At 39.8% G+C, this 12,533-nt stretch overlaps 1 protein-coding gene across 2 annotated transcripts in view; it reads right to left on the minus strand.

Annotated features, from left to right (window-relative positions):
- Positions 1-2,097: 2,097 nt before the first annotated feature.
- Positions 2,098-12,533, minus strand: part of JADE2 (jade family PHD finger 2) — a 158,725-nt gene continuing 148,289 nt past the window's right edge. For both annotated transcript variants that reach the window (XM_074960444.1, XM_074960445.1), the window contains one exon: positions 2,098-7,697. In XM_074960444.1, coding sequence (XP_074816545.1) covers positions 6,811-7,697 — 887 coding nt within the window. In that variant the 3' untranslated portion in view covers positions 2,098-6,810. The remainder of the gene's footprint in view (positions 7,698-12,533) is intronic.

Here is a 12,533-nt window from a genome sequence, read left to right on the forward strand (position 1 = left end):
TGGGGATTTGCCCATCCGGGGGTCAATATTTTGCACTATGGAGATACTCCCAGGTCCCAGGTGTTGGCAAGGCGTGTCTTTATCCACCTGTATTTGGTGGGAAGGTTATATTTCCTCTTAGAGAAGGCCATCAGGTCAGTGATCCATGTCTTTGTGGGCTGTAGACTAGATGATTGCAATTCCATGTGGAAGCTATAGCTTGCCAGAACATGGCTGTGCACACACATAGCATTGATAGACATATGGAGTATATTGCACCTGTTTTTCATAGCTTACCCGGGTGTCCAGTTACAGGTCTTGATTTTGCTCAAAGCCATACCTCGTTTGGAGGATCTAGATTTCTGAGACCACTTTTCCTAGGTACTACACTGATAATTGAGATCAGCTGGGCTGTGGTAAGATTTGAACTCACAAGGGGTATGGTGAGGCTTTTAGCTCTAGACTACTGGTCTCCCAGAACTCAAACCTGTTGCCGTCATGGCAGCACATCCATTTAGAATGACCAACATTTTAAGTGTTCACTCCTTTTGGATGCCTCAGTTTTGGAAAGCCCAGCAGCAGACAGGTGGGGCCTAATTTTTAGAGGTGCTCAGCTACCACAGCCCAGCAGACGTCAATGGGCATTGTGACTGTTAGTGCCTTTACTCACTGTGCTGAGGAGCATGGCTCATATAATAGCATGAGCTGAGTGGGGGCTGTGATTAACAGAGACCCATTTTTGACATTAGTCAATTGGTTTGCAATGATTGTTTTCTGTGTACGTGCCTCATGCTAGATGCAGGTTTTATTAGAAATGAAAAATATATTTTAAAAATATATGTAAAATAATTCTTGCACCAGTCACTTTCTCACCCTCACTAAAGCAATTTCTTTATAAGCTCAGTAGAGGCTCATTTGTTTGAGGACAAATACGTCCCACAAATCCAAATCCTATTTATGTAATTTTAGCATTTTTTTCTTGTTGGAAGTTGTCATATTACTATTATTTGAAACCCAAATGGAATTCAAGAGAAAATCATTTTATAAATTCTCTTCCTTTTATGCCTTGGTTTTTATAGCTATATCCTCACACCTTCTTGTCAACTGTTTGAAATGGGCCATCCTGATTATCACTACAAAAGTTTTTTTTCTCCTGCTGATAATAGCTCATCTTAATTGATTGGTCTCATTACAGTTGGTATGGCAACACCCATTTTTTCATGTTCTCTGTGTATATATATATCTTCCTACTGTATTTTCCACTGCATGCATCCGATGAAGTAGGTTTTTAGCCCACAAAAGCTTATGCCCAAATAAATTTGTTAGTCTCTAAGGTGCCACAAGTACTCCTCATTTATTTTGCTGATACAAACTGACACGGCGACCACTCTGAAACACTGTTCCCTGAGTGTGACATTATCCTTGGTTGGAGAACCTTCTTCTCCTGTCAGTCAGAACTGTTTCCTCATTTTCCCCCCATCTCACTATTCTCTGTCTCTTCTCAAATCTCAGCTGACATCTCTTTTCCACTGCCTCTTACTGTCTCCTGCTTCTGTTACTATAATATCCCAAAATGCTTTGCAGATGTTTGTATGCAAGACACTATAGTAAATAAAATATTTTATTGTTGCCAATGGAAAAAAAAATCACAAAAGGGGATAGATTGTCAGCACTCAGAATGTAAACCCCCAGGAAAAGCAGCAACCTTGAATACCCTGTTCATTCACAATGAATACAAAGAGATCCCACACTACCTTAAACCATTGATAAAAGCTTTCTTCAACTCCTCCCCCAGAGCAATCAATTACAGAGCTGACAAATAAGCCATTCCTGTTGAGCTCTGTAATGGTTAACTTATGTTGGGTGATGGAAATCTATTGCTCATTGAAAGTGATGGGCAGTTACATATTGTACTACTAGGGAACTAATAGTTTACTAACCTTAACAGAAACAAATGAATGTCATAGATATAGTACAAATCAAATCCTTCTCTTTACTAAGGTAGGGGGACACTTGAAAGACATGAGTCCTTTGATACCAAGGTGAATTTGCTACACTGGAACCAGTTGACTACATAATACTCAAAACAAAAACGTACACACAAAACACTGCTTTATTGACTGCATTTGCCACACATTGAGGAATGCAAAGTTTTTTTTCATAAGCAATGGGCCATGGTCCCAATGTGTATTAAAGCATACACTAAATCTAAACATGATGAAAAGAATGGCAGACAGAGCTATTGCAAGGCAACACAAACGGCATGCATAATACAGTCTCACACGGAACGAGTTTGATACATTATATTGCTTTAAGGATTAACTAACATGGAAAATGTACAAAAAGGAGAAATAGGTTTTTGCATTAATGAAAAATACATTTTTTCTCTACAAAGGAATTTCTAATACAAGAAAATAAATATTGCAACATAAGCCAAAAATAATTTAAAATTGCTCTTTTCAATATATTTCAATATTTCTCTTTTATATTAACAAATGGCACATCACGTTCTTTGAAACAAAGAAAACAGAAGGATTTCTCCTCCTGCGACATTCATATCGTTTCCTGTAACTGATGTGAAGCGGGTCTGTTTTGTGTGTGGAATGGAGCAAAGTACATGGGAATTTCCTTAAAGAACAACCAAAATTAACACACTGCCCTGGCAATAGACAGAGAAGTTCCTTAGGCCGATGTGGATAACACAAGGATGGGTTCATGAAAATACTAACAATACAAAAAGTGAGAGAAAGCTTCTGTTCTCTCTCCCTTGTGTTGAAATGGCTAATTCTGTATTGTGCTTTGAGGGAAAGTGTCATCCAAATATTAGACATTTAAAAATAAAAATAAATAAAGGTGCAAAATATCCCAAATACAGCTAGTCCATAAGGGCAAAAATATATGGGGTGAAAAATGAATGTGTGAACTCAGAATTGTCTTCAGGAAACTCCACTGGGCACCAATGCTTTAACACTAATTTGGGTTGTTCTCTATGAATTAGAAATGAGCATTGATCAGAGTCTACGTGCATCATCACATTAACCCACAAGCGTGGTGGTGCTTTTCAAAGGAAACAGGTCCCTTTTACAGTGCAAATGTCAACTCCTGCAGTTATATAGCATTTTAAAGACAACATTTGTTTAATAAAATAAACCATTATACTTTTCTCTAATCATTTCAAAATACATTTACAATACATCAAAAATATTTTCCTTGTACATTTTTCTTTCCTTAATTATTAACATTTCTGTTATGAAATAACTAGGTGGCAGGGGCATAGGAACAAAGGGCATGTGGAGTGTTTCTTAGGAACCCGGTGCCTAATGGCTGAATATAGTAGCTAAGTTTCCAGGGCTTTGGTGGGGCCACTGGAATGGCTGTGAAATGGCGTTGGTCCTGATTGGAGGTGCGGTTAGATCTGGCCTCCTGCCCACAGTGAATGCCTCTGTCCTACCTTTCCCCTGCTGGAAGCCACCACCTCTTCCCTGATATCCTCTTTGTTAGCCAGCCAGCCTGCTGTCAATTCTCATGCCCTTGGAAGCAGTAGCAGGCGGCCAGTGGAGGTCTGGAGATTTCCTAGACTTCTTGAGCAAAACAGCCTCTGTAAGTCTATTTTAGTGTGGGCCCCATGACATTTATGGAGTAGAATACTGTATGGGTACCTGTACATGGACGTCAATGGTGCAGTATGGGTGCACCTGGGAACAAGCCTTAGTGCTCGAATTATCTCTAGGGCTCTTCTGTTAAACCAGGACACTCGAGGGATTATTACTACTGGTTCTAATAAATCAAAGAATTCACTCAAATGAATCCCACAGCAATTACAAAAATATCAATAGTTAACTCAAGCCAAAAGACCATGGATTCAGCATCTACGTACAGTACTGAGCGCTCTCATAGTGTGTGTTTAACAGATACATGTTCTGCCACTGCCTGGTAATACTCTTCTGGATTCTTCTCTCCCAGTAATTCTGATAAGCTCTTCCCTGTTAGTTTCCTCTCATTCTGTTGCCCTTATTTTACATACAAACAGGCCAAATTTGGCCCCTCTGTGTGCAATTTTATTCCCTGATCACAAATCACAATGCCTAAAGTCTTGTGGCTGTTTTGAACTGTTTTTTTGTTTTTGTTTTTTGGTTTTGAACTACTTCCTGATCACAGTAACAATGGAGTGTGTATCACAGTGCTGCATAGGAATCAACAGAAACATGGTGCCACTTGCGTTTGGTTGTTCTTTAAAGTCTATCCCCTTTTGCTCTCCTGTACTGAGAAAGCAAGGAATGCAGAAAATAATGAGTGAAGCTGTGTACGGTGAGATTTGTGTCTGTTTTTTTTACCATAGTTGAAGTGAAGCACACGGAAGCAAGATTCATTAAAAGCAGCATATTGATTATTGTTATGACTCTTATACTAGGATACGGTAGCTAAAGCTAGCAAGCCTGATAAGATAAACTAAGTCCTACTTACTGTATTTAACATTATCTGAACATACTGAGCCTTAATTAATGAGCAGACTTTAGTTTCCAACCTCAGTGGATTATGCTAATTTATAACAACATTTTTAGGTGGTTCCTTTTTTTCCCCTTTTTCGGTAATAATTTGTATAAAATTTATCAAATGAGGAAAACACCCAGGTATGTTTGGTTTTAGAGTTGATTTTTTGGGATTAGCCAATCTTTTATTAATTTCACTGCAATCTGATAATAATTTGATAAGAATTGATAAGAAGGACTTTTGAAGGCCAGTAAAGATGATTTACTTTAAAACGGCAAGATAGTCAATTTTCGGAGTCTCCGAATTTAAAAGAAAGCTCAGAGTCAAATGAGTAAAAAGCATCAGAAATCAAAACAGCAGGATGCAGCCTCAGTGACAGAAGCACCCCTGTCAGCAAGCTTGGAAGCTAACATCTCAGTTTTGTGTCATGAATGTGTCTCTAGTCCTTTGTTGCTAAATAACTTCCAATTTTTCCAAATGACAAGTTTCCGGTTTCTGGCTGTGCTGCTTTATTGTCAAAATATTCTTTGGCATACACAAAATTATTTGACTGATTCATCTGGTGTTTTGTTTAAAGTGATGGGTTTTACCAGGTTCAGAAGTGTCCCAGGTTTTTTTTTTATTTTTAAAAAACAACAACAGATAAAAGTTTCAGTGAATTCCTTTTTTTTTTTTTTTTGGTTCCCTGAGCTCACACTGGGGTCACTCCAATAAAACATGCAGCACGATTTAACTGTGACCTTTGAAGCCAAAACTGAAATAATGGTGCAATTAAGTGCAAACATGGAAATTTGCCTGACTCATAGGTAACATGGGCTTTTAAACAACATTTAAGGCTTACATTTTATGCATTAAATTATTATAATATTTATAACGTCAGCTTTTGTGAATCACCCTCCTACGTCAAGTCAACAGCTTGTAACTAGGATTCAAAGAATAAAAAAAAGGACGGGGAGGGATAAATGTATTGTTTTAGTTACAGTTTTAGTAGAACAACAAAATGATAAAGGCAAATCATTTAATTTCCTCTACATGACACTGCATTTAGACTGAGGGCCAATTGTCCACTGTTGTGCATGGCGAGTTTACATGTACAATAGAGCCCTGCGCAGGACGAGTTTAGAACCCTGCAGTGGGACCGGGATCCCACTGCCATAATAGTGGAAGCGAGTGGGAGTGGGTGTTGTGGGGCAGGACGGAACCAGGATTAAAAATAGTCCCACACAGGGCTTGAATGTACAGCTCCCTGCACAGCTGAATGTAATTTCAACCATTAAAGATGAAGTACTGGCATAAGCTCTTTTGCCAAACTGATTTGATATTTTACAACCCTCCTGTTTTTGAAGAAATTTTTCCCCTCTCCATCCTGCTCCATTTTGGCCCAAATGTTTTGGTAAAGGCTAATCAATTAACCTGAGTAAATCACTTAAAATTTTCAAATAATCTTACAGGGTTCAAAGAACCTCCGAGGTTTACATTACATCAATAAATACCCATAGCTACTCAGGAGGAATATTTGTAGATAGCGCTGCAGCTCTAACACAGATATGTGTCTCTTCTATCTACTGAAAGCCTTTGATGACTGTTTACAGTGCTGCCGACTATCTCTGACAGATGTAGTGGCAGGGCTAAATCTTGGTTCTTGGCCCCTGGACGGATTCTGATCAAACTGGAAGGTGAGAAAAAACATAAAGGATTTAATAAAATATAAACAGAATGTTGTTTTCCTCCGCCCATAAGTGCTTTCTTCAAATAAGCTTTTTGTGCTTTTAAAAAAAAATATTTTAGTATCGCTTATTTTACTTCCTTGTGCGCACACGCACGCACACACACACACACACACACGTGTACAGATAGTGACTTTTTCAGTAAGTTGTGTGTGTGTGTAGGTGGCTCTCATAGTACCCCAATACCCTGACATACAGGGGCAATAATCCCAGGCAGAGCATGAAATCTGTCTGTCTTTAAATAATGCCCATAAAACTGTCATCCCTGCAGAAACAATGGATACTGGCAAAATTAAATCTCTTTATTAAGGATCTAGGATGTCTTGCTCATTGCCTGCAAGCACAAGTCCCTTAATGCGCATGCTTGCATTTCTTTTAACTGGGATATGCAAGTGAACTAAGAAGGAACAACTACTGGTACAGTAATCTATATTGGTGATGGTTAAGCTGTATCTCAGGCATATAGAGAAGAGAAAGACAACAGTGCTGAATTTTAAACTATATATACATATTAAAAAACCCCTTTGTTATGATACCAGGCAAAAATTGAACATGGCAGTTGTAACTGGGTTTAGGCTTCATAGAACTGTCACAGTTGGTAAATCTGGTGGAGTTACGATGCCAAAATACTCATTCTGACAACATCCTCATTTCCTGAATCTAACTGGTTATGTTGCACTCTGCCACTACCGGATTCCATGTCGGAGTCGCTCATTTCTGCATCAGAAAAGTAGCCATCAGTCTCATTGTCAAAATGATGCAAGATGACCTTTGACCTTTCACTGACTGGAGGCCCGTTAACGGTGTCAGGCTTCTGGATCTGTGACCTCCTAGTCTCTCTGCTCTCCTTTGGTAATTTGAACCTCACTACCGTTTTCGGACTACCTACTGAGTCAGGCACTTTAGTCAGAGAACTGGACTCACAATGAGTACAATTCACTGTCTCCTCCTCATTGTTTAAGGAGCTTCTCAGACACAATGAGGCATGAGAATCATTTGCTTTTGGAACAGGATGTGAAGATCCCTTCTTAGCTGTCTTTTTTATTTCACTGGCCCCTTTGCGGTCCATGTGAAATTTCGCCGTTCCTTTTTCTGATTTGCTAGGTCTTGCATCATGGGTGAAGGGCTTTGTGGTATCATCTGATAAATTATTCATGTTGTTAGTCCACTGATTGGAATCCTCCTCTTGGTGACTCTTGAAGATTGTGTTCAAGTCATTTCTTGACAGTTTTTTCTTAGTGTTCATTCTCATTTTGCTTTTAACTTTCTTTGTTGCATCGCTATGCTTGAATGGCGACTTCAAGGAATGATCCATCATAAAACTTAACAAGGTCTCTTCATCTTGTAAAAGCTCCTCTGAAAGGCCTGGAGTGTTGTCTTCATGGTGGCCATTGTTCAAGGACCACTCACTCATTGTCATGTTCTCAGTGGTAATCTGAACTGACTGGGCCAACCAGCTATTGAAGAAGGTCCCATCTATGGGAAAGGAAGTTGACAAACCTGTAAAAACAAAAAGGACAAGTCTTAGAAGTCAAAATCATTCAGTTTGTGCTTTGATTGTAAGAGGCACCAATACAGTGTCAAAACTATAAACTGCAGTAAGGAACCTGAAACAATTCTTTGGTATTCGGCAAACATGGACGGGCTCCAGTGTCTATTGTAATGCATCATACAGCATGTAATGTGTGAGTAAATGGCAAGCATACTTTACTTCAGGTAATAATGGTTAATCTGGGGGTATTCTTATACCTTACATGATAGTGACCTACACCGTCCACCACTTATAACATTGCCCCCAGATCGGACATCTGTGAGGACTGAACCTGGGATGTTTGGATCGAAAAGAATGAGCTTTGACTGCATAAACTAAAGAACTAGGCCCAACAGCCAAATCATATTCCTCTATGTGTGGTCTAGCCACTAGAAGGGAGACAAAGACCTACACTGTATTAGGGCAGATTACATGGTGTTCAAGACAAACTACACATAACTTTAACCAGCAAGGCTGAGAAGATTGTGAAGGCTGGGTGATTGGGGAGAACAGGACTGAAGCACCCTGGTATCTGGCCACACAGGATTATTACACCTATAGAGCTAACACAGGATTATTACAGCTATAGGGCTAACACATGCAGGAAATTCAGAAGAATGGGCAGGAGACGAAGGGCTGGATGAATCCATCTATGAGAACTCTACTTCTCCAGGCCTCTGCTTTGGGTTGATGAGAGCCCTAGGACAGCACACTTACATGGGGGCTGGGATAGAAACACCCTCCTGGCATAATCTTTATATGGGTAGTTAGGTAAGGAAGGTCTTTGGCTGGATTCTTGCCTTCCCCTTTGCTGGGAAAACACAAACAACATGACTGGTTCTACATACTACGTTTTAGCTGCTTAAACAGTTATTCTAATTTTCTTCAATTATGTGGCCACTGATAGCTGGTTAGGATCACACCAGTGTGAATGTAACATTATCAGAACCGGAATAAGTGAAAAATGATGATCATGCTTATGATTAATTATAATTCTAGAGGGTACCAAAGTATGTTTCACAACACAGACACAAAGACATGGGCCTCGCCTCAAAGAGCATACCACCTATCCGAGATATATAATAGGATGAGTAGAATTTGCCACACAGCTCAGATCATCTGGCCTCTGTCACCAGCTAGCATCCAATGCTTCAGAAGTCAAATCCCATCCCCCTTGAGAAGTCTCATCATTTGTGGAAACGATGGACACAGTGGGAAAAAACTCCTGCCTGACCCCTTCAGATGCTCCATGTGTACCCTGGAGCATGTGTAAGATATTCCTCACCATAGCTTGCAAAACTATAAAAAGGTTCAGAGTAGCAGCCATGTTAGTCTGTATTCGCAAAAAGAAAAGGAGTACTTGTGGCACTTTAGAGATTAACAAATTTATTTGAGCATAAGCTTTCATGAGTTACAGCTTATGCTCAAATAAATTTGTTAGTTTCTAAGGTGCCACAAGTACTCCTTTTCTTATAACTATAAAAGTTATTAATGGTCATAAAAATGAGACCTCTTTTCATATATTAGCTCTCCCATCTGTGGCAGCAAATTTTGAAGGTTGATTATATATTGCATGAAGAAAGATTTCCTTTAAACGTTGTAGATGTATTCAGTATTAATTTACTGGAGTGGCTTCTTTGTTCTCTTGGTATGGGGCAGAGTATAAAGAAGGGACCAACTGGTCATGCTGGCAAGCAACCCATTAAGCCATACGGTAAGACTCAAGGTTTAACGTGCAGTATATGTCAACTGCTCTATATTAGATACAGTGTTAGCCTCCTCAAATAAAATCTGCCTTGGATCATTCATTTTGACTGCTTGTGACTCAGATGCTTTCGCAGAGGTACCTTCTGAGCTTGGACTAAGCAAATATTAGTACAGAAACCTTCCTCGAATTTAAAAAGGCTGACTGACTTTAACATGCAGTTGTACAGCCATTGCACACACATCAAAACAGGAATAGTGCTGACAGCATTTCATATTGGCTTTGAGGTTTCAAATGTTGGGCTGAACCCTAAAGTCCTCCCTGAGGTTAAACTCTCGTTGAAGCCAGTGGAAATTTGGGCTAAGGACTGCGTAAGAACCTCAGGATTTGGTCTACCGTTGTTATGAGTATTTACTCATGATATAGCCACATTTCTAAAGACAGGCAGTGATAAAAGTGTCTATATCATATGTGATGTCATTAAACAGAGAGCGGTTTTAATCCATTCCCAGCAGCTCTGAATTAACATTTAGACACTCCTATTCTTAAGCTGTTACTTTTCATGTTCATATTACTGTAACAGACTGGACTAATTTTATGTGATCCTAAAAATTTGGAAAATCCTTACAGAGAACGGGATTTGCACCTGGAGACAATTATTGGATTATGCTATTTAACTTCTTAGTGATAACAGTCAGTGCTGTAAAAGATCAGGTCTATGCAATATGTACCCACTGATCTTCAAAATCACGCCTAGTAAAGTTCCATGCTACAGAGTTCTTTTGCCTTGAGTCATATCCTGCCATTGGTACTGTAGATGGAGTTTCCCACTGGACACCTGGTAGACTGCATTGATTAGGTACAAAAGAGACTGGCAAAACTGGAGCAAGAACGATCTGTGGCTTGGAGGGACTGACTGATGAGGAATGTTTACAGCAGCTAAATGTGTATGATTAAGTGATGACAGACGGGCGCAGGAATTAGAGCCCTCTACACATACTTGAAAGGAGTGAATACCGGAGAGGAATTATTTGGAGTAGCACAAAGAGGACTAACTAGAAGGAAAAGAGGGAAGAATTTGGTTGAAAAACTTCCTAGTCCTGAGGTTTGCATGAGTGTGGAATAGTCTCCCAAGAGAAGTGGCAGAGGTCACCACTACCTTTAAAGTGCTTTTAAAATGTATGGGAGGGGACACTTCTGCACTGGCAGAGGGGAAAAAAAAAAGATAGCCTAATACCACAGGTGTGTCCTTGTTCTAATTGCTATGACTGAAACTCACCGGGCTTCTACATTAAAAACTGATCTCATTCATGTGAGCAATTATAATGCTCACTGTATACTATGGTAACACCCTGTTAAATAGAGAGATCCGATGACTATATTCCTGCAAAATGTCTCTAAAGAAAAGCTCCCTGTTGTAATGATTGTCTGGTTTCTGATATTTACATGGCAAAGATTTGCAAACTTGTTAAAACTCTCTCAATAAATAGTAAAAAAAAAATAATAAAAACATTGGTCTTATTTATAAAATGGATGAGAAAAAGGACAGGTTTTTGATAAGGAATATTTTTTTCTTTTTTTTAAAAGGAAACTACAGATGGGTTAGGGAGAGGTCACTGGGACTGTGTTGTGGAGGAAGCGATTCATGTCTGTAGTTGTTATTCTTGTGACGAGGTATGTATCATTCATTGTTTTAAAGATTTCAACACTTTCTTATTTTAAATGCTGGAAGGACACGTGGCCCAGTATCTCCATTTCACAAGGAATAAGAAAACATTTCAGCCAAGTATCAGCACAGAATTAACTATTTGATTTAAATCACTTGCTGTTGTAGGTGTAGGATATGCCTAAGGGGGGGAAAAATGAGCGTTGCAGAAACTAACTAAAATTTACAGGGGGCTTTTCACATGTCAAGACATCATGGGAGCTGTCTCAAGGGAAGGACTGTTGGGTCATTCTAAGCTAGCAGAACAGGACAGCTGATCTAAATAGCAACAGAAAATGTCCTTCATTAACTAAGATTCTTCCTCTAAGACTTCAGTTTCAGAGTTAACAAGTTGTAAGAAAAAACAAACAGGATTTTATATGAACAGAAAAAGGAAGAGAAAGCCATGTATAAGCCCCTGCCCCAAACCCAATCTCCTCCTCTAGAAGTTCTTTCTCTTTCCAGGGCCAGGGAGTTATTTTTATAGCGTTCCCTGGCTTTCCTCTGAATTGCTGATTGGGCTGTCAGTTCCACTGCTAGGCCATTACACCTGTGGGAGAGCTGAACACAGAATTAACCCCTTGTTTGCTGGTGCTCAAGTCAAGCTTCTGCACCCGCCGCAGTAATCTGACACAAGGGAGGTGGAATTAAAAATGTCACTTAATCAACATCAGAAAGTAGAAAAGAGATCAAATTCTACAAAAAATAATTTGTGGTTGCTAAGGGAATTGTTGTTTTCTTTAGGTCTTTTCCCCTGCTATGTAGCAGAGGGTTATATTTGATGGGGGGCTTGGTGGTGTCTTACATATCAACATAATGCACAGAATCACAGTAATGGGGGCAGAATTGGGCCCCTTCTGCTTCCGCCATGGAAAAAGACAGGAAATAGTGCTGAGAAAGCAGTGTCACTTTGCATCTATCTCCTGGCTGGTCTGGGACTGCCAGCAGCAGCCACTTGGACGAACTAATTCCTGTGATGGAGGGTGCGTAGAGGAACAGAGCAGCATGCACTGAACTAAAACACATGGCCCATGCAGTTTACTCACAAGCGGCAGCAGGACGCATGTTGCAGACTATGCAGAGAATGAACACTACACTAGAGTGGAGAAGTCAGATTACATTGCCAGAAAGTAAAATCACTATTTCTCATTGCAATACTCTAATGCATTCTTCCAGCTGGCGTTCAGCCTGATAGCTGAATACTTCATAAGCTTTTGTGCCACTAGCTGACAGCCTACAGACAAAGGACCCCATCTACAGGGTCAGGTTGGGGGTTAGTGTACTGTGGTCCCTCCAGTACAGGGCAGAAGCAGTGTAAGGCAGCTCACATAGCCAATGCCCGTGATGTAACTCCACTGTGGATAAGCAAGAGAGCCTAGTCTCTAGCACTATCTG

This window comes from Natator depressus, chromosome 8 (genome assembly GCF_965152275.1).
Source record: "Natator depressus isolate rNatDep1 chromosome 8, rNatDep2.hap1, whole genome shotgun sequence".
Lineage (NCBI taxonomy): Eukaryota > Metazoa > Chordata > Testudines > Cheloniidae > Natator > Natator depressus.